Source organism: Paramisgurnus dabryanus, chromosome 6 (assembly GCF_030506205.2).
Source record: "Paramisgurnus dabryanus chromosome 6, PD_genome_1.1, whole genome shotgun sequence".
Classification (NCBI taxonomy): Eukaryota; Metazoa; Chordata; class Actinopteri; order Cypriniformes; family Cobitidae; genus Paramisgurnus; species Paramisgurnus dabryanus.
The window spans coordinates 14294981-14313462 of NC_133342.1; the positions used below are offsets into that span (position 1 = coordinate 14294981).

The following is an 18482-nucleotide window of genomic DNA, read 5'->3' on the forward strand; positions in this document are numbered from 1 at the left end:
AGGATTTATTGTTAGCTAGCGTAATTTCCATTCCAAATATAACTTGTAAAACATTACCATTTTTTCTGCTGTCATGACCACAATTATTTTGTAAGTTGCTTTAGAGACATGTTATTTAGGTATCACACACAGCAATGCAACAGTAATAAATCAATTCATGCACTAATACATTTTTAAAATCAAAAGTTGTATATAGTTAAAGCACATTAAACAAACATGAACAATTGTATTGGCATTTACTAACATTAACAAACAGAGATAAATGAAGATAAATTATGAAAACTATACTATTGTTAATTATAGTTAGCTAATGCTTCAATTAATGTTTATAAATACAACCTAATTGTAAAGTGTTACAAAGAAAATTTACCTTTGATACTTAAACACTCTACTTAAACAACTTCTACCTTAATATTTGATCTGTAGTGTACTTTTACTCAAAGTAATGCTGTTGTGTAGCCTACTTTGTCCTCTGATAGTAAGTGAATGTAATGTGTACCTAATACACTGTAAAATAAAGTGTTTATTACAGTTACAAAAATTGGTTGTTGGTGTCAAAAGCTTTACAATGTGAAAGTCACACAGGAATGCCCTGGGAGCCACATTTACATACCTGTTACTTTTTCCAGTTTTACACAGCAATGGGGTAAGAAGCAGACACCCCCCCAGAGGGGAAGTAAAACCTCAATCATTTACACTCTATTCGGCGTGCAGGGGCCATTGGTCATTTTCACACTTTCAGTAGAACACTGAAAAAAAATTGTAGAAAAAAAGCAAAGCATTTGTTATCTGTCCCTGCTCCGTATACTAATGAATAAAATCCCTCAGATAAGGTAATTTTTAGATGTAGATGCAAACAGCACCCATTCTGTGTAATGGCTCATCGACATATTCATGAATAACAGGCACAATACATGGAATTCTTATTCCTTATAATATTTTTTTTTATTTTCCAAGGTTAACTATCAACATTTAAAGTAGGCTACACTGTTTTGTAGATTGTAAATCAATAAAAATTTTTATAAGAGATGTTGTTGTTGTTATTGTGCTTCAATGCTGAAAAACGCGGCTCCGCTGTAGGCTACTTGCATTTTGCAGCGACGGAGCGCGCGACGCACGTCCAAATGGCACTTTCCTCGTCCATTTTACGAAGTTAAATGGTGTGTGCGCGCGCTTAGAGAAGTCTGCTAGTTGAGGTCTGAATACGTGGGCTTAAACGCAGTGACAACATGGCTAACATCTCACCTTCGTCTGTGAAGGATTGTTACCTTTGCTCTTCGTCTTTAGAAAACTCCGTTGTTTTAAAATGTTGCCACAGTTTGTGTAAAAGCTGCTTACAGAGCTACTGGGAGTTCAACAAGACTCTGGATTGTCCTGTTTGTTTTAGGGGGACACGCTGTTCTGTGCTTCTGCAGCAGCATCCGAGTGTTTTATGTTTTGCCACCGTTTGTATAATCTCAGATGACGGCAAAGCAAAAACAAACCCTGTGAGGGACGCAGAAAGTGAGATGGTAAGTGTGGCATTGCATTTTTACTAATAAGAAAACTGTAAATTTTTTGCATAAAAATCTTAAAAGAGTAGGACTGGGCAAAAATAAAAAGTAATATCTTTTATTTCTTTTTGTCGGTCATTCCCGTATTTCCTAGCTTTGTCCACTAGATGTCACCTTTTTGTTAGTACTTACACGAGCCTGTCTGTCATTCCTTATTCACCCAACTAACAATTGCGTTTTGTTGCCTAAACGTTACTCTTATGTTAGTTTTTGGTTAACAGAACGTTATTTTTCAAGGTTAGTTTTTTTGTTATCCAGATTAGCAAAACGTTCTCCTAAAGAAAAACGTCTATTTAGTACATTCCGTGTTGTGTTTTTTATATCTTAAATAAGTAAAACACATTTTCAAGGGAAAATTTATCAATATATTTAATTCTCTATAATACTTAAAATTTTCCATTACTGGATTTACTCTGATGACACGTTTGCATAGCTATCACCAATATTGTTAACATTTTAATATTTTCACATTTTATAAAACTGAATACACAAATTAAAGATAAATAAGTCTAGTTTTTAGACAAAAAAAAGCAAAAAAAAAAAAAAATCTGCCAAAGGGGTAAGAAAAAATCTTGAAATTTTTTTTTTTCTCAAACACTTAAAGGGGACATTTCACAAGACTTTTTTAAGATGTCAAATAAATTGTTGGTGTCCCCAACGTACATATGAGAAGTTCTAGCTCAAAAAAAATATATAAACATTACATTTATTATAGTATGTTACAAATGCCACTTTGCAGGTGTGAGCAAAAATGTGAATTTTTTTTTAAGGTGGATCGTGCAGATTAAGGGATGGTATTATCTACTTCTGACATCAAAAAGGATTTCACTGACCTATTTTTTCACATGCCTGCAGAGAACAGTTTACCAAAACTAAGTTACTGGGATGATCTTTTTCACATTTTCTAAATTGATAGAAGTACTGGGTCAATTATAGCACTTAAGCACATTGGGTTTTTGAATGGCGCTATATAAATTAAAGTAATTATTATTATTATTATTAAACATGGAAAAGGTCAGATTTTAATGAAATGTCATCTTTAATTCAAGAAAAATTCACTTAAATTTTATTTAATTTTTTGTCTAAAAACTAGAGTTATTTTCTTAGGTAATTTTGCTTATTAAGAAAATGCATCTTGATTAAAGAATTTTAAGATATTTGTACTTAAAACAAGACAAAGGGGGGTCAGGGAAAGAAACATCTCCAATATTTTTTATTTAGACTGTGGTTCCAAGTTCAACCACAAGTCAATGTTATATACAGCTCCTGTAACAATAAAAAACTGCATATTTGCTCTGATAGAATACAGTCACTCCATATTAACATAAATAGATGACTGAAGTCAGTGGTGAAGAAACATCAGAGAAAATGAACACTGTGGTCAGCATTAAGACATTACTGTGGTCCAGATGGTGATATAGGAGATCAAATATGAATCAATGAAAAACAACTAAAGAATATACATAACATCCAGCTTACTTCCTATAAAGCATCTGCATTCTTAACATGTTTGTTTTATATGTTTTCAGAGAGAGCAGTCAAGTGAAACCAGGTAAGACCTATTTTCTTTTAACAAAACCCTCTGAAATATAAAAATGGGAACAACCAACTTTTACTTCTTATGTTGGCTTAGTTTAAGCTGTCATATAATTAGCTTTTCCATTGCATCATATAAAAAACTTTGATGTGTGCTTCTAGGGACGAGCAGTTGGATACAGATGTGATGCTACATGACGTAATTCCTTCAACAAGTGAATCTGAAGAGGAACCTCATCCACTACCCACAGCTACATCGAAATCATTGAGGTCCAACCTGTGTCCAAAATACGGCAAGAGATTCGAAAAAAAATCTGACCTGAGAGCTCACGAAAAAGTGCACGCCTTAAGAAAGCCGTATCAGTGTTCCACCTGTGGAAAGAGTTATGCTCGTAAAACTGAACTCACAGTACACATGTGTCTGCACACAGGTGAGAAGCTGTTTAACTGCCCTCACTGTGAGAAAAAGTTCACCAGAGAGAAATGTTTGAAGTCCCACTTAAGGAGCCACACAGGGGAAAAGCCGTTCTCTTGTTCTCAATGTGGGAAAAGTTTTTCTCTAAAAAGTACCCTAAAAACTCACCTGCGGCTGCATGCAGGAAATCTGCCTCATCGGTGTGATGATTGCGGGAAGCTTTTCAACACTGCAGCTGCTATGAGGAGCCACAAGTTGACCCACACCGGCGAGAAGCCTTTTCCATGTCCACAATGCGACAAAAAGTTTGTCCTAAAGGTTCAGCTGGAGACTCACCTCTATAGCCATTCAAGGATCAAACCATTCAGCTGTTCAGTGTGTGGGAAGAGTTTCCTATCAAAGCAGCTACTTAACATTCATCAGGTCGTTCACAAGGACGACCGTCCCTTTCACTGCACACAGTGCGAGAAAAGCTTCAAAAGGATGAGCCACCTGACATCACACATAAAGACCCACAGCTCTGACACCCCTTACAAGTGCACCTACTGCAGCAAATCCTTCAAACTTCCCTTCTACCTAAAACTGCATGAGAGTATTCACAGTGAAGAGAAGCCTTACAGCTGTGAACAGTGTGGCAAAAGCTTTCGTTTATCAGGTGATTGCACCAAACATCAGGCTGTACATTCAGAGGAAAAACGGTACAAGTGCTCAATCTGTGATATGAGGTTTCGCTTCAACAGTTCGCTGAGGAGCCACAAAGTCGTTCACTCTGAGGACAAACCTTACCACTGTGAGAAGTGTGGAAAGAGCTTTAACAGACTCGATACCCTGAAAAGCCACAAGTTGATCCACACTGATAAAAGACCTTATAAGTGTTCTCAATGCGGTTTAGCCTTCAAGTCGTCATCAATTCTCTGTAAACATCAAAACATTCACTCCAGGAAATCCCTCTTCTCCTGCAGCACCTGTGGCAAAACCTTCACTCGCCAAGACGTCCTCAAAAGTCATCAAGATGTTCATGCAGAAAAATGGAAATGCTCAGAGTGTGGAAAATGCCTGAGCTCTGCAAGTTGCTTGAAGAAGCACATGGAGCAACACTTGGGTAAGAAAATGTACCACTGCGCCGAGTGCGAGAAGAGTTTCAGCTCAGTGGCATACCTGAGGAAGCACCAGAAGATGGTGCACATTGATGATGAAAAGCCATAAATAATACAAGGGATAACTGGTTACTGACCAGCTGCACTATCCAGGGGAAATGAAGCATGAGAAGATTAAATCTAAGAAAAGCGACCTTATTAGCGATCATCTAAAACAAATAATACATCATTAGAAAAAAAGTATTGTTTGTTTTTTCTAAAAATTCACTGCAGTGAAAGGCTGTGGTTACGTCTATATGCATGCTATTTGGTTTTGTATACTTGACGTGCATATCAGTTTATACCTCACTTTGGTATGCTTTGACAATTTTTTTTCCATTTTTTGGTTTTACAAGTGTTTAACAAGTTTTTAAAGTGCTTAATTAAAAGGTAGGCATACAGTAGTTACTACTAAATTGATATAAGCCATTTATTAATTCAGTGTTTACATTGCTGTTAAGTTATTTCCCAATGGAATGTGAACAGTATAAAGTTGTCAATTGGTGTGGTTCCATCCTGAATTTCTTTAAAATGAGATGAATTAAAGGAAATTTTACTGCCATTTAATAGTAATACTTTTTATTTTAAAGTGTTGTGACTAATCAACTATACTAACACAATGAATATATTAATCTTTCTTAGCATTTTGTTTTAAATGACGTACAGACAATTTTACTGTTGTCTTTCTTGAATGTTCATACTTTTTACTTGTTTCAATAAAGTCTTTCACTTATCCTAACCTTCGTGTGAAATGGGCAGTAAAACACTTTGCATTTTTACATGATGTTTAGAGGCAGGTACAAAAAATAGGACTACCTGTGAATGCCATCCTTTTAAATGTCTTAAGAAATTTGTGTATCTACTTGAGAAGATCTATTTTGATTTTATGGACTAAAAGAACCATTAAACATTTCCATCGGTTATTATCTATATGTTGAAGAATAATGTGATTATGGTGAATTATGGAGATTGTTTTCCCTAAAGCACTTCAAGCTTTACTACAGGTGAAAATACATTGCAGGTAATGCTGTATTTAAACAACAGTGATCTGATTTCTCACACTGCAACTTTTGGTTGTTTAAGCTATCTGTACTATAGTTACACTATGACATTTACCAATTTGATCTAATTTCCTATCAATCAGAGCTTAATTTGAACCTATTAACCACTTAGTTAAATAACTTAATTATCCAACAATAATGGATATCGAAAATAAATTCAGTCTGTGCAGAAAAAGGTCTTCTCTGAGGTGTCATCCCCACCATTAGATGGCGCCGGAGCTTCTCCTGATCGATCGCAGCCACTATTGAATAATAAGGAGAGGAACACAGTAGTGTCAGTGGCTCCTGTCAGGTTACAGAAACGTTTAATAAAATTACTTTTTGTTTAAAGTTTCACCAATTTACATCATGTTAAATAGGTCGGAAGCAACAACATAACGATCTGTTCTCCTTAAGGATTTTTTTCGTGTTGTGACAACATGGCTATCTCCTCACCATCACCTGTGAAAGACTGTTATCTTTGCTCTTCTTTTTTTAAAAGACTCGGTTGTTTTAAGATGCTGTCACAGTTTTTGTAAAAGCTGCTTACAGAGCTACTGGGAGTTTAACAAGACTCTGGGTTGTCCTGTTTGTTTGAGGGAGACTCACTGTTTTGTGCTTCTGCAGGATTTGAGTATTTCTCACTTTTCAGATGACAGCAAAATCAAACCACATCATGTGAGGAATGCAGACAGTAAGATGGTAAGTGAATTGCATTTCACTAAAGAGGAAAATGCATAGTTTTGTGCATGGATTAATGCAAGAATACGATAGGACTGTCCTCTTACAGTTTTTCACAATTGCTAAAAACATTTCTTAAAACTGTTGCCCACGTTGTCAAAACCTTAAAATCAAATCTTTAAACAGCATTCACAGAGCCCCTGATTCTACTGGCAAAAACAAACAATTACCTTAATTATTTAATCTGTGCTCAAAATCAAACAATGCTTCGAGATAGGGCTGGGCGATTTGGCAAAAATGAAATATAGATGTTTTTCAGAACATTTGCCGATTCACAATTCGGTTTTCGTTTTTTTTTTACTTTTCAATAGGGATGCACCGATATGTAAATTTTGGCCGATACCGATATATATATATATATATATATGCTAATAAATATATTAATTTCACAATGAAAAACTCCCAGACCGCAGACATATTGTCTTTGCGCTAGACTAGCATACTCTTCTTAAGCCCGCAACACGTGTCATCTTAATGCTATGTCACAGAAAGCACCAATCACTCCACATGGCCAGCAATGAGCAAGTGAAGTGGTTCAACAAACCGAAATAATCCATCATTTATCGGCTTTCATTTATCGGCCATATTTTGCTATCAGACCAATAACCGATAATATTAAAAATAAGCTGTTATCGGTCGATAACGATATGTCGGCCGATATATCGTGCATCCCCACTTTTCAACTTAAAACTACAACAATGCTAATCCAAGCGCACTGAAGAATAGTTATCAACATGTCATGATATATATAAAATAAATTCACTTTTTTAAAATATCTATGCAGAAATTAGGCATTGTTTCATAATATATTGGTAGCCTTAATGTGAATATTCAGGCATTTTTATAATGTTGTGTTGTATCAGTCAAAATCTCACAGCACATGTTAAATGAAACAATTCAGCTATTATTTATCTTTTATTCACAACATTCTTCTATAATTTGTTTAACATTTGATTCGATTTTTCATTAATTATTTTTTCGTCTCCACCCGGTCTTTAGGAAACCAAAACATTTGGTGACGGTTTCCTGGACAGGGATTAGACTAGTCCTGAAACTGAAAACAACTTGCACTGACATATTTAAAAATACTTAAGTGCCCTTTGTTTTGCCTCAAAATGCACACAAGTAATGTTTTAGTAAGGCATGTTTGTTAAAACTAGTTATATTTCCTAATTAAACTAAGGCCTAGTCCTGGCTTAATCTAATCTTTGTCCGGGAAACCACCCCTTGTTATTTTTGACGCGGTATTTGTTGCAGAGTTCATTTTGATTTTAGCGACTAGTCAGACCATTAAACAAACAGAAACCGGAAGTAAAGTTCCGACCAGATTTTTGCCTGGGTGGGTGCAGTTTTATTTTCTATGTAGGAAAACCCTGCTATGTTATCAGATAATATCTGTACTGTTTTAATTTGACTGTAACAAACTTCCTTTTAAAATCTTGATAAAATAAAAATCGCGTCAAAAAAACGTAAATTCGAATTAATCGAAATAATCACCCAGCCCTATTTTAAGATGATACACTACAGAGCTTTCATCAGACTCTATATACGGTATAACATCACATTACAACAAACGTTTTACAAAAAAAATCTGTAGTTAGTACTCTAATAAGTACTGCAATTACAGTAATAGCCCAGTAAGCTTTGAAGTCGGTAAAAAAATTCAATCTGCCTCAGCATCCCATCTTGACAACACACCACGCATTTAGTCTTTTAACAAAAAACGATTCATTATTACCATAGTTTTGGATTATCTTAAAACATTAAGCTCTGTGTTGAACAAAAGACACTTGCACGTTTTGTCAAAACAAGGTAATCTTCCCAGATGAACACAACTTTTATGAATTTTGAAGTCTAAATGCGATTACTAGAAATGAAAAGCTTACCTTAGGCCACAAGCAAACTACACCAGCTGTCTCTTCAGATCAACGTCATCACCACCAAGCTTCTGACAACTCTTTCAACATTTATTATTACATTTAAAAACATGTTACCTGATTAGAAAATACTAATTCTTTGTTGAGAATTGTGCCCATGTTGCATTGTTTTTGAGATCTTCATGTGTGATATGATAAAGTCTGTATTCCCATGTAGCAACTTGTTAGCAACCACGTTTTTAAAGACACGTAAAAGCTTTAAAGGTCAAAAGCTGTAAAGTGTGGGACTTATTGGTGTGTTTTATGTCATAGAACAAAACGTGAAAATATCTTGGGCTTATGTTAACCCAAGATCTTATTTGAGGCATTTAACAAAAATCCCATTTAAAATACCCATTGACTTTGGGACGATGGAATGCTAACTCACTTTTGGGTTTTGCTACAAAAATATGTCATCACTGGAGCATTGTAGGCCAATTGCATTTCCTTTATAGACGGTTTCATTGGACGCACATGCATTGTTGCGGTTAATAGTCCTGGACCTGGCCTGTAGACCCGTTCGCAATTTGGTGTTGGGGGAATTTCTAACTTGAACTGAGCTAGTGGGTCCCTAGACATGAAAAATCACTGAGGTGCTCATCCGCCATAGTGCCACGAATTACATAATAGTCAAGTCAAATATGTCCGCCATCAGATGATGATGAAAATCTAACTTCTTTGTTTCTGATTGTTAATACACATGTAATACCACTAATTTGACTAATTATGGTATGTAGAATTCATTTCAGCCAATGATATGATCATATTGGGTGATTCTGACCTTGAAAGGGCATGGTCAAGGTCGTTTTCCTATTCTGAAGAATCTCAAAAGACATGTACATGTGAACTACAACCCCAAATCAGAAAAAGTTGGGACACTGTAGAAATTGTGAGTAAAAAAGGAATGGAATAATTTACAAATCTCATAAACTTATATTTTATTCACAGTAGAATATAAATAACATATCAAATGTTGAAAGTAAGATATTTTGAAATGTCATGCCAAATATTGGCTCATTTTGGATTTCATGAGAGCTACACATTCCAAAAAAGTTGGGACAGGTAGCAATAAGAGGCCAGAAAATTTAAATATACATATTACGAACAGTTGAAGGACCAATTTGCAACTTATTAGGTCAATTGGCAACATGATTGGGTATAAAAAAGCTTGTCAGAGTGGCAGTGTCTGTCAGAAGTCAAGATGGGCAGAGAATCACCAATTGGTTACACTTATTTTGATAGTCCACTTTAGACATTCTACTTACTATAAATAACTTTGCAACTACATGTCAACTAACTTTCAATAATTTGCAACTATACGTCAACTAACTGTCATTAGTGTATAAGTAGACTGTAAGGGTTGGGGTTAGGGAAGAGGTTTGGGTTAGTGGAATAAGTTGACATGCACCTGCAAAGATACTTGTCTGTTCAATGTCTGTTGAGATATCATCACAATAAAGTGTTAGTAGATATTAAGCAGACAGTCTACTAATTCTCTAAAGATTGGCTGTTGATAAGTAGTTGCAAAGTTACTTATAGTTAGTAAAATGTCTAAAGTGGAAAAAAAGTTTTCTGAGTTTCTCAGAGAAAAATTGCAAAAAGAGTTTAAAGTTATCATCATCTACGGTGCAAAATATCATCCAAAGATTCAGAGAATCTGGAACAATCTCTGGGTGTAAGGGTCAAGGCCGGAAAACCATACTTGATGCCCGTGATCTTCGGGCCCTTAGACTGCACTGCATCACATACAGTAATGCTACTGTAATGGAAATCATAACATGGACTCTGGAATACTTCCAGAAAACATTGTGGGTGAACACAAACCACCGTGCCATTCACAGTTGCCAGCTAAAACTCTATAGGTCAAACAAGAAGCCATATCAATACATGATCCAGAAGCACAGGCATTTTCTCTGGGCCAAGGCTCATTTAAAATGGACTTTGGCAAAGTGGAAAACTGTTCTGTGGTCAGACGAATCAAAATTTGGAGATCTTTTTGGAAAACTGGGATACCATTTCATCCGAACTAAAGAGGACAAGGATCATATGCTCCCATTCAGACATCGTCTCTTTCAGGGAAGACCTTGCATATTCCAACATGACAATGCCAGAACACATACTTCATCAATTACAACATCATGGCTGCGTAGAAGAAGGATCTGGGTACTGAAATGGCCAGCCTGCAGTCCAGATCTGTCACCCACAGAAAACATTTGGTGCATAATAAAGAGGAAGATGCGACAAAGAAGACCTAAGACAGTTGAGCAACTAGAAGCCTGTTTTAGACAAGAATGGGACAACATTCCTATTCCTAAACATTGGTCCTCCTCCAGCTGTTCCTTATATGTACATTTAACTTTTCTGGCCTCTTATTGCTACCTGTCCCAACTTTTTTTGGAATGTGTAGCTCTCATGAAATCCAAAATGAGCCAATATTTGGCATGACATTTCAAAATGTATCACTTTCAACATTTGATATGTTATTTATATTCTACTGTGAATAAAATATAAGTTTATGAGATTTGTAAATTATTCCATTACTTTTTTACTCACAATTTCTACAGTGTCCCAACTTTTTCTGATTTGGGGTTGTACATGTCTGCCCTTATACTGTGTATTTGTACAACACTAGACAGAGTTCACAGAAAATAAGACGACATGGTATCTTGAAAAAAGCAATGTGCTAAAGTTCAGACATCCTGCGCTTCTCTAAAGGCCATTGGGTTGTGCAGGATTGCCCTGGATGGTTCTGTGCTGTGAGAGGGACATGTCATGAAGGTCAAGCAGACCATTCAGCGAGTGTCAAAGGGTCCTGTACGTCACTATATAGTAGGAGCCACACACAATACAAATGCTGTAGCAGAGTTTGAGCTCTTGTTCCATGAGATTGGGATGATCACTGATATCCTCAACTATCTCACCAACAACCACACTTTGAAACGGACAAAATGCCACTGGTGAGAGGCGCCATCAAGCAGTCTCGTGTCTTGGAGCGTCACTGTCAAAGACAGTGATTAAACCAGATATCCTGACTGAAGATGACTGTATGAGCAAGGTGGGGACTAAACATGCTGCTATGATATCTGACCCAGTCCAATACTTAGCCAACATTGGAGAAGCAGACACCTTAACAGAGCAAGATGCAGCGTTGGCTGAGAAGTACTTTGTGTGTGTCTGGGCCGGGGCCATGTCAACAACAACAGCTAAGAGATTTGATGACTTCAGAGTAGAAATCTGCACCAGTGGAAGTACTGGAATTGATGCTCTCCCTCCCACAAGTAGTGGGATCAGATGCCACATCCGAATGGCTTTTCTGGTTCATACAAAATGCCACTTGCTTGCAACAGCCAAGGAACCCAAAGCAAGACTAGAGCCAACGGAACATAGATGGAAGGAGCACTTTGGCAAACTCCTGCCATCAAAATGTCTGAAGCCCTCATCACGAATTCTGCTCACAGTATGTAAGTCTGCAGGCAAGTGTGACTATCACCGATGTGGCTTTCATGCTGCTGGAGATTCATGCAGCGTATCCTGCCATGGAAAGTCATCCTGTAAAAACCCATCCCACTAACATGCATGCACACACACCGTACACTTTGAGAGAAATCAGACTATATGTGCAATTTTAGTTAATTTGGTATCATGTAATTTGTATCACTTTTATAGCTACATGATTTTATTTGCACCCAATTTTTTTATTTTATATCAGGGATGTTATCACGTCAATTAAGAGAAAAAGCTTCCCTGCAAAATGACAAGTTTTTCTGGCTTTCCGCAATACAGCTATTATCCACAACTTATAAAACCCGGAAGTATCGCCCTAGGCCAAGCAGCTGCATGTCCGTGTATGTTTTAAGGATTGCTCTGAATCTAATCTCTATCAAAAGTCGTTCACACACATTATCTCAGCTTTTTGCTCAATTTTTTTTTTTTTTTTTGAAGAAATCTACCCATGTTTGAGAGGTGATAAAAAGAGAACAAAAGAAGGTAGGATGGAACAGTTTCAGGAAGGCATTCAATTTTTGTAAAAATCATAAAAAATGCTGGCGCTGGCTGGCAACTTTTTAAAAAAATGCTGGCGGCGAGAGAGTTAATGTTAAAAACAGTATTAGCAATGATAGTTAAATGTCAGATTAAGTAGAATTAGACTTATTGCATCTGGTTTTTATTCCTAATAATGGCCAAGTGATGGTCAAGGTCTTCAGAATAAAAAAAAGACCTTGACCATGACCTTTTAAGGTAAAAAATCACCCAATATGGCCACAACAATATCAGAAATGTATTCCAGATACCATAATAAGTCTAAATGGAGATATTATATGTGTATATACATTTATAAACAAAGAAGTTGGATTTTCATCACCATTCATCGGCAGCCATATTTGACTTGACTATTACGTAATTCGTGGCACTATGGCGGATGAGCACCTTGGTGATTTTTCATGTCTAGGCACCCACTAACTCAGTTTAAATGAGAAATTCCCCCAACACCAAATTGCGAACTGGTCTACAGGCCAGGTACTGGATTATAAGTGCCTAAACCAAACTTTTGGGCTGTAGTTATTTATCGGTCTGGGGTGCTTTTCCCAAAAGCATTGTTTGCTAACTATGGTCGTTGTTGCCATTGAACTCTCTACTGGTAAAAACAGAACTTTCGACCATAGTTGTTTTCGGGAAACGCACCTCTGGCTAGTTGTAGGGGTGGGCGATATGGGGAAATATCATATCACGTTGTTTTAGGGAAAAATCACTGTTTCACGGTTTTTATCAAGATTCTTTTTCATGTTTTTTAAAGACTATTATACAGCCATCCTTTTCTGTAGTTACATCCTGTACCAAGAACGACGGTATTGTGCACTGCCTGAAAATAGTCCCCTGCCATTGAAAGTTACTAAGGGGACTATTTCGACGGCTGCGTAATATCATTGCGCCTCCTGCAGCCATGTTACAACAGCAAAGTCCTTGATTATTACGCCAAAATGAGAGTATAGTTCCTAGCCATATCTGCCTAGAAAATCACAACTTTTAATTTTCCGTCAGTTCTTAGTACACGATGTAACTACAGAATAGTCAAGTTTTAAATAGGAAAAATATCGAAACTCTTTATTTAATTTTTTTAGGCGCAATGTTAATGGACTAATCAGATTCTATGGATTGTGCTAAGCTATGCTAAAATTGCTATAGAGCCAGACCCGGAGATCAGCTGAATGGATTCCAAAAAGGGAAGAATCAAATGTTTAACTCTAGGGGAGCTGGAAAATAAGCATATTTTCAAAAAAAAATGGAGTGTTCCTTTAAAGCGTAACTAAACCCCTGGTCAGAGCCTGATTCCACCCACTGGCTATATTTGAAAAATGCAAGAAAAGTGGGCAGATCCCAAGGAGATAGAGGGGACGAACTAAGTGTGTGGTGAGATCGTAACAAGGGCGTGGTGATCTTGAACATGCTTACGTCAAGAGTCATTTTTTGGACCCACGATCCAATAGGAAAATTCAACTGCAGTAGCCACCGTTTAACCTGAAGAGAGCAGCACTCAGACGTTTTTACACCATATATTGTAGTATTGAAACACTTTATATCCAAATGTCAAAAAACTTACTAAAATCAATGAACAGCACTAATAAAGCCCCATTCTTACAGATCATTAACTAAAAAAAGTTGGTTTAGGGTTTAGTTACGCTTTAATATCTGTCAGTAAGTTGCGTTAGCACTAGGTCAGGGTTTAGGGAGACTGAGTCGTTGAACGGCTTTGCACGAATCGTTTGGGGGATCTCCGAGTTTGATCTTGCATGCATTTTAAGTCTGTTGTTGGGGACTCCTTAACAATATTAGGAAGCTTAGAAATTGGACCTGACTGGCACTTTAAAACTTTATAAAATCGAATAATTCCCTTCAGTAACATTCAATGTGCATTAACCAAAGAGTTTTCATGTAGGACACAGCATACAAGGCATAGTGACTAGGGGTGGGAATCGCTTGGACCCTCATGAATCGATTCAGAATCGATTCTTATGGTCCCGATTCGATTCAGAATCGATTATTGACGTACTAATTTGCATATATATGACGTCATTACGTCACATTTGCTCTCAAAGCCAGGTTAATGTTTGCGCTTTTGCTAGTAGTCTCTGAACTGTCATATACTGTACTTTAATGCAACTAAGGGATAAATAATGCCATTCTTATATACATATATGTCCTGTTTCTGTAAGACATTAAAACCAGTAAAAAAGTAATTAAATGTGACATATTAATTCTATACGTTAACCGGCATTAACTTCCACGAACTGACTAACGTTAAGCGTCTAATCATCATCATTATACACAGTGATTGGCAGTATTACTGTATTTATATAATGCAGTGCAACCAGCGACTGAATAGCAAATGTGCATATATTACAGAAGTATTCATTTTGGGCAAGGGTGTCCAATACGTAGATCGCAAAGGCAATCCCGGTAGATCACACATAATTAACTGCTGCTCCACGAGCGAAATTGTCATTATGGTCTTTTAGAGTAATTGTGAAACACGCAGGTCTTTTTTAAATGCTGCGCCTTCCTTCTAAACTGTGTTTTGCCAGGCCACTGCAGCTCAGTCGTCTTTAACTTCCAAAAATTCACAAGGATGCGCATTCTTGCCTCACGCAGGAGCAGATGCACGCGCACTGTGTGTGTGAGCGAGCAAACGAGAGAGAGAGAGGCAGCGTAGCGCTGATTTGTATGCTTCTGATACAGTTGTAATTTTCTAGTTTGTTTCACTAAACCGCATCTCCGCTATTTTAAGGAGTACTCGACATGTACTCAAAAAGAATAAAGTAATGGTGACAGCCCTAAATTCAGTGTAGAGATATATGCAGTATAATCCTAGAAGCATTTAAAGTGTTCTTTCTCTTCTGCTCTTGTAAGCTCCGCTATGCGCTTGTGCAGTGCGCGCTCTCTTAAGTTGTCCGTGTGAAGCACCGCTCCCCCAGTTGAGTTCCGCCTTTTGGTTCTGATAACGTCACGTTATTATATTTTGTAAACTAACATTTAAGAATCGATTCTTGAAATTTGTGAATCGATTCAGAATCGGCCCACGTCCGAATCGCGATTCATCTAAGAATCGATTTTTTTCCCACCCCTAATAGTGACGTAGTGTGTAATAACGAAGTAATGAACGCGTAGACACAGAGGAGAGACCAAAGCAACATCAGTCACGAATAAGAAGTTTAAACCAAGGACTTTAAATAAAAAGGAGGAGACAAGAGGATATTGAGTTATACCTTTCTGTAGCTAAAACAACTTACAATACACTGTTCTCACAAGAGTCTTTTCTTACTGGATCTTACGCGTCGTACGCTACTCTTCTCTCTGGAGAATGCGAATTGGATGTTACCGGAAGCTAGTTATAGTAGTTTATAAACATTATACTCAACATGTTTATTTGTTTTCAGAGGGAGCTCTCAAGTAAAACCAGGTAAGCCTTTTTTCTTTTTATAAAAATATCTGAGATCAAAGATCTCTCATACGCACATAAACACTTTGAAATAAAAAATGTGAAATCCAACAGCCAGCCTTGACCATCTTATGTTGGCTTAGTTTAGCTCTCATATAATCAACTTTTAGATTCTCATCAGAACCTTTCATTTCTTTCTAGGGACAAAGAGGTCAATACAGATGTGATGGTGGGGCAAAATAAATGTAAAGAGGAAACTCCTGCTACACCCACAACTACTTTTAAGTCATTGAGGTCCAACCTGTGCCCAAAATGTGGCAAGAGCTTCAAAAGAAAATCTGACCTCAAAACCCACAAGAAGGTGCACATCTTAGCAAAGCCGTACCAGTGCTCCACTTGTGAAAAGAGTTACGTTGACAAACATGAGCTTACATTACACATGCGTCTGCACACAGGTGAGAAGCTGTTTAACTGCTCTTACTGCAACAAAAAGTTCACCAGAAATAGGGGTTTGAAGTCCCACTTAAGGAACCACACAGGGGAAAAGCCGTTCTCTTGTTCTCAGTGTGGGAAATGCTTTTCTCGAAAAAGTAGCCTAAAAACTCACCTGCAGTTGCATGCTGGTAATCTCCCTCATCAGTGTGATCATTGCGGGAAGCTTTTTAACACTGCAGCTGCAATGAGAAACCACAAGGTGGCCCACACCGGCGAGAAGCCTTTTCCATGTCCACAATGTGACAAAAAGTTTATCCTAAAGGTTCAGCTGGAGACTCACATGAATAGCCATTCTGGGATCAAACCATTCAGCTGTTCTCTGTGTGGGAAGAGTTTCCTGAGGAAGCATGGACTTAACACTCATCTGCTCATTCACAAGGATGACCGCCCCTTTCACTGCACACAGTGCGAGAAAAGCTTTAAAAGGATGAGCCATCTAACAACACACATAAAGACCCACAGCTCTGACACCCCTTACAAGTGCACCTACTGCAGCAAATCCTTCAAACTTCCCTTCTACCTAAAACTGCATGAGAGTATTCACAGTAAAGAGAAGCCTTACAGCTGTGAGCAGTGTGGCAAAAGCTTTCGTTTATCAGGTGATTGCACCAGACATCAGGCTGTACATTCAGAGAAAAAACGGTACAAGTGCTCAAAGTGTGATAAGAGGTTTCGCTTCAACAGTGGGCTGAGGAACCACAAAGTCGTTCACTCTGAGGACAAACCTTACCAATGTGAGAAGTGTGGAAAGAGCTTTAACAGACTCGATTACCTGAAAAACCACAAGGTGATTCACACCGATGAAAGACGTTACAAGTGTTCTCAATGCGGTTTAGCCTTCAAGTCGTCATCAATTCTCCGGAATCATCAAAACATTCACTCCAGGAAGTCCCTGTTCTCCTGCAGCACCTGTGGCAAAACCTTCACTCGCCAAGATGTCCTCAAAAGGCATCAAGATGTTCATGCAGGAAAATGCAAATGCTCAGAGTGTGGAAAATGCCTGAGCTCGGTTGGTAGCTTGAAGAAGCACATGCAGCAACACTTCGGTAAGAAAATGTACCACTGCGCCGAGTGCGAGAAGAGTTTCAGCTCCTTGTCCTATATGCTGAAGCACCAGAAGATGGTGCACATTGATGAAAAACCATATGTCTGCTTCGAGTGCGGTGACAGCTTTAATACTGAAGTAAAACTGGTTACACACCAACTACAACATTCAGGAGAAATGAAGCATGAAATCGACTGATGCCCTGAATGTGGAAAATATTTCATTAGAAGCGATCCTTCAAAACAAACAATACATCATTATTGGATACAAAAAAGCAAGTATTGTGTTTGTTTTGATAATACGCTTCACTGAAAATTCACTTTATAGTGAAAAGTTGTTACTACTGAATCAGACTTACCTGTATTTACAGGTGTTTATATGGACTCAACAGCTTGCACATTGCCATGATGTTTAGTGACAGGTAAAACTGAACATTTTGGAAAATTAATAAAAAAAAAATTACTCTGACTAAATAATCTGATTAAAGGTGAATGATTTGCTTGAGTTTTCTAAAGCACCTTAACTGCATATTAAAGTTTTTGTTGTTGTTGTTGTCTATCACTGAATAAATGTCCCTTTTGGTTGAAGAGGATGTACTCTAGTTTCAGTATGACATTTACCTACACAGTAGTCAGGGCTTGACCCCTTGGATAAAACAAAGCTGACCTTTGACCTCAAGCCTAAAAATTAAACCAATGTACCACTTAACTAAATAACTTTGTTTTCCGATATTAATAGATATCTAAAAGAAATAACGTTTCTGTACAGAAACAAAAGTCTTCTCTGATTTGGCATCCTGACCATTAGATGGAGCCGGAGTTGGGAAATTGTTTGTTAAATAAAACTCTGAAGTTTATAGACAAACATCAAACAGGATTGTGTGAAGAACGTCAAGTGGAGAAATCAGAGCATGTATTAATAGAGTGTCAGAAATATCTAGAACAAAGAGACAAAATGACTCTTGACTTGAGGGAGATAGGAGAACAGGTCGCTCACTTTAAAAAGTTTACTGGTTGGTAATGGTAGGGCATACTGATGACTTTTCTGAAGGAGACAGGGCTATGTAGTAGGATTTGAGATAGTTATAGAGGGAGGATTTATGATTGGATAAAGTAGGGTAAAGAAGAATTTGTAGGAATTGTTTAAAGTAATGAAGTTATATCGTAATGT

The 18482-nt window shown here is 37.4% G+C and overlaps 1 protein-coding gene and 1 pseudogene across 1 annotated transcript; both read left to right on the top strand.

Annotated features, from left to right (window-relative positions):
* Window positions 1-1202: 1202 nt before the first annotated feature.
* Window positions 1203-5277, top strand: LOC135747231 (uncharacterized). The gene is made up of 3 exons (XM_065265872.1): window positions 1203-1511; window positions 3083-3105; window positions 3252-5277. Exons 1-3 carry the CDS (start codon window positions 1230-1232, stop codon window positions 4708-4710), a joined length of 1764 nt encoding a protein of 587 aa, XP_065121944.1. The 5' UTR covers window positions 1203-1229; the 3' UTR covers window positions 4711-5277.
* Window positions 5278-5967: 690 nt separating this feature from the next.
* LOC135748993 (uncharacterized) lies at window positions 5968-17824 on the top strand (annotated as a pseudogene).
* Window positions 17825-18482: the final 658 nt, after the last annotated feature.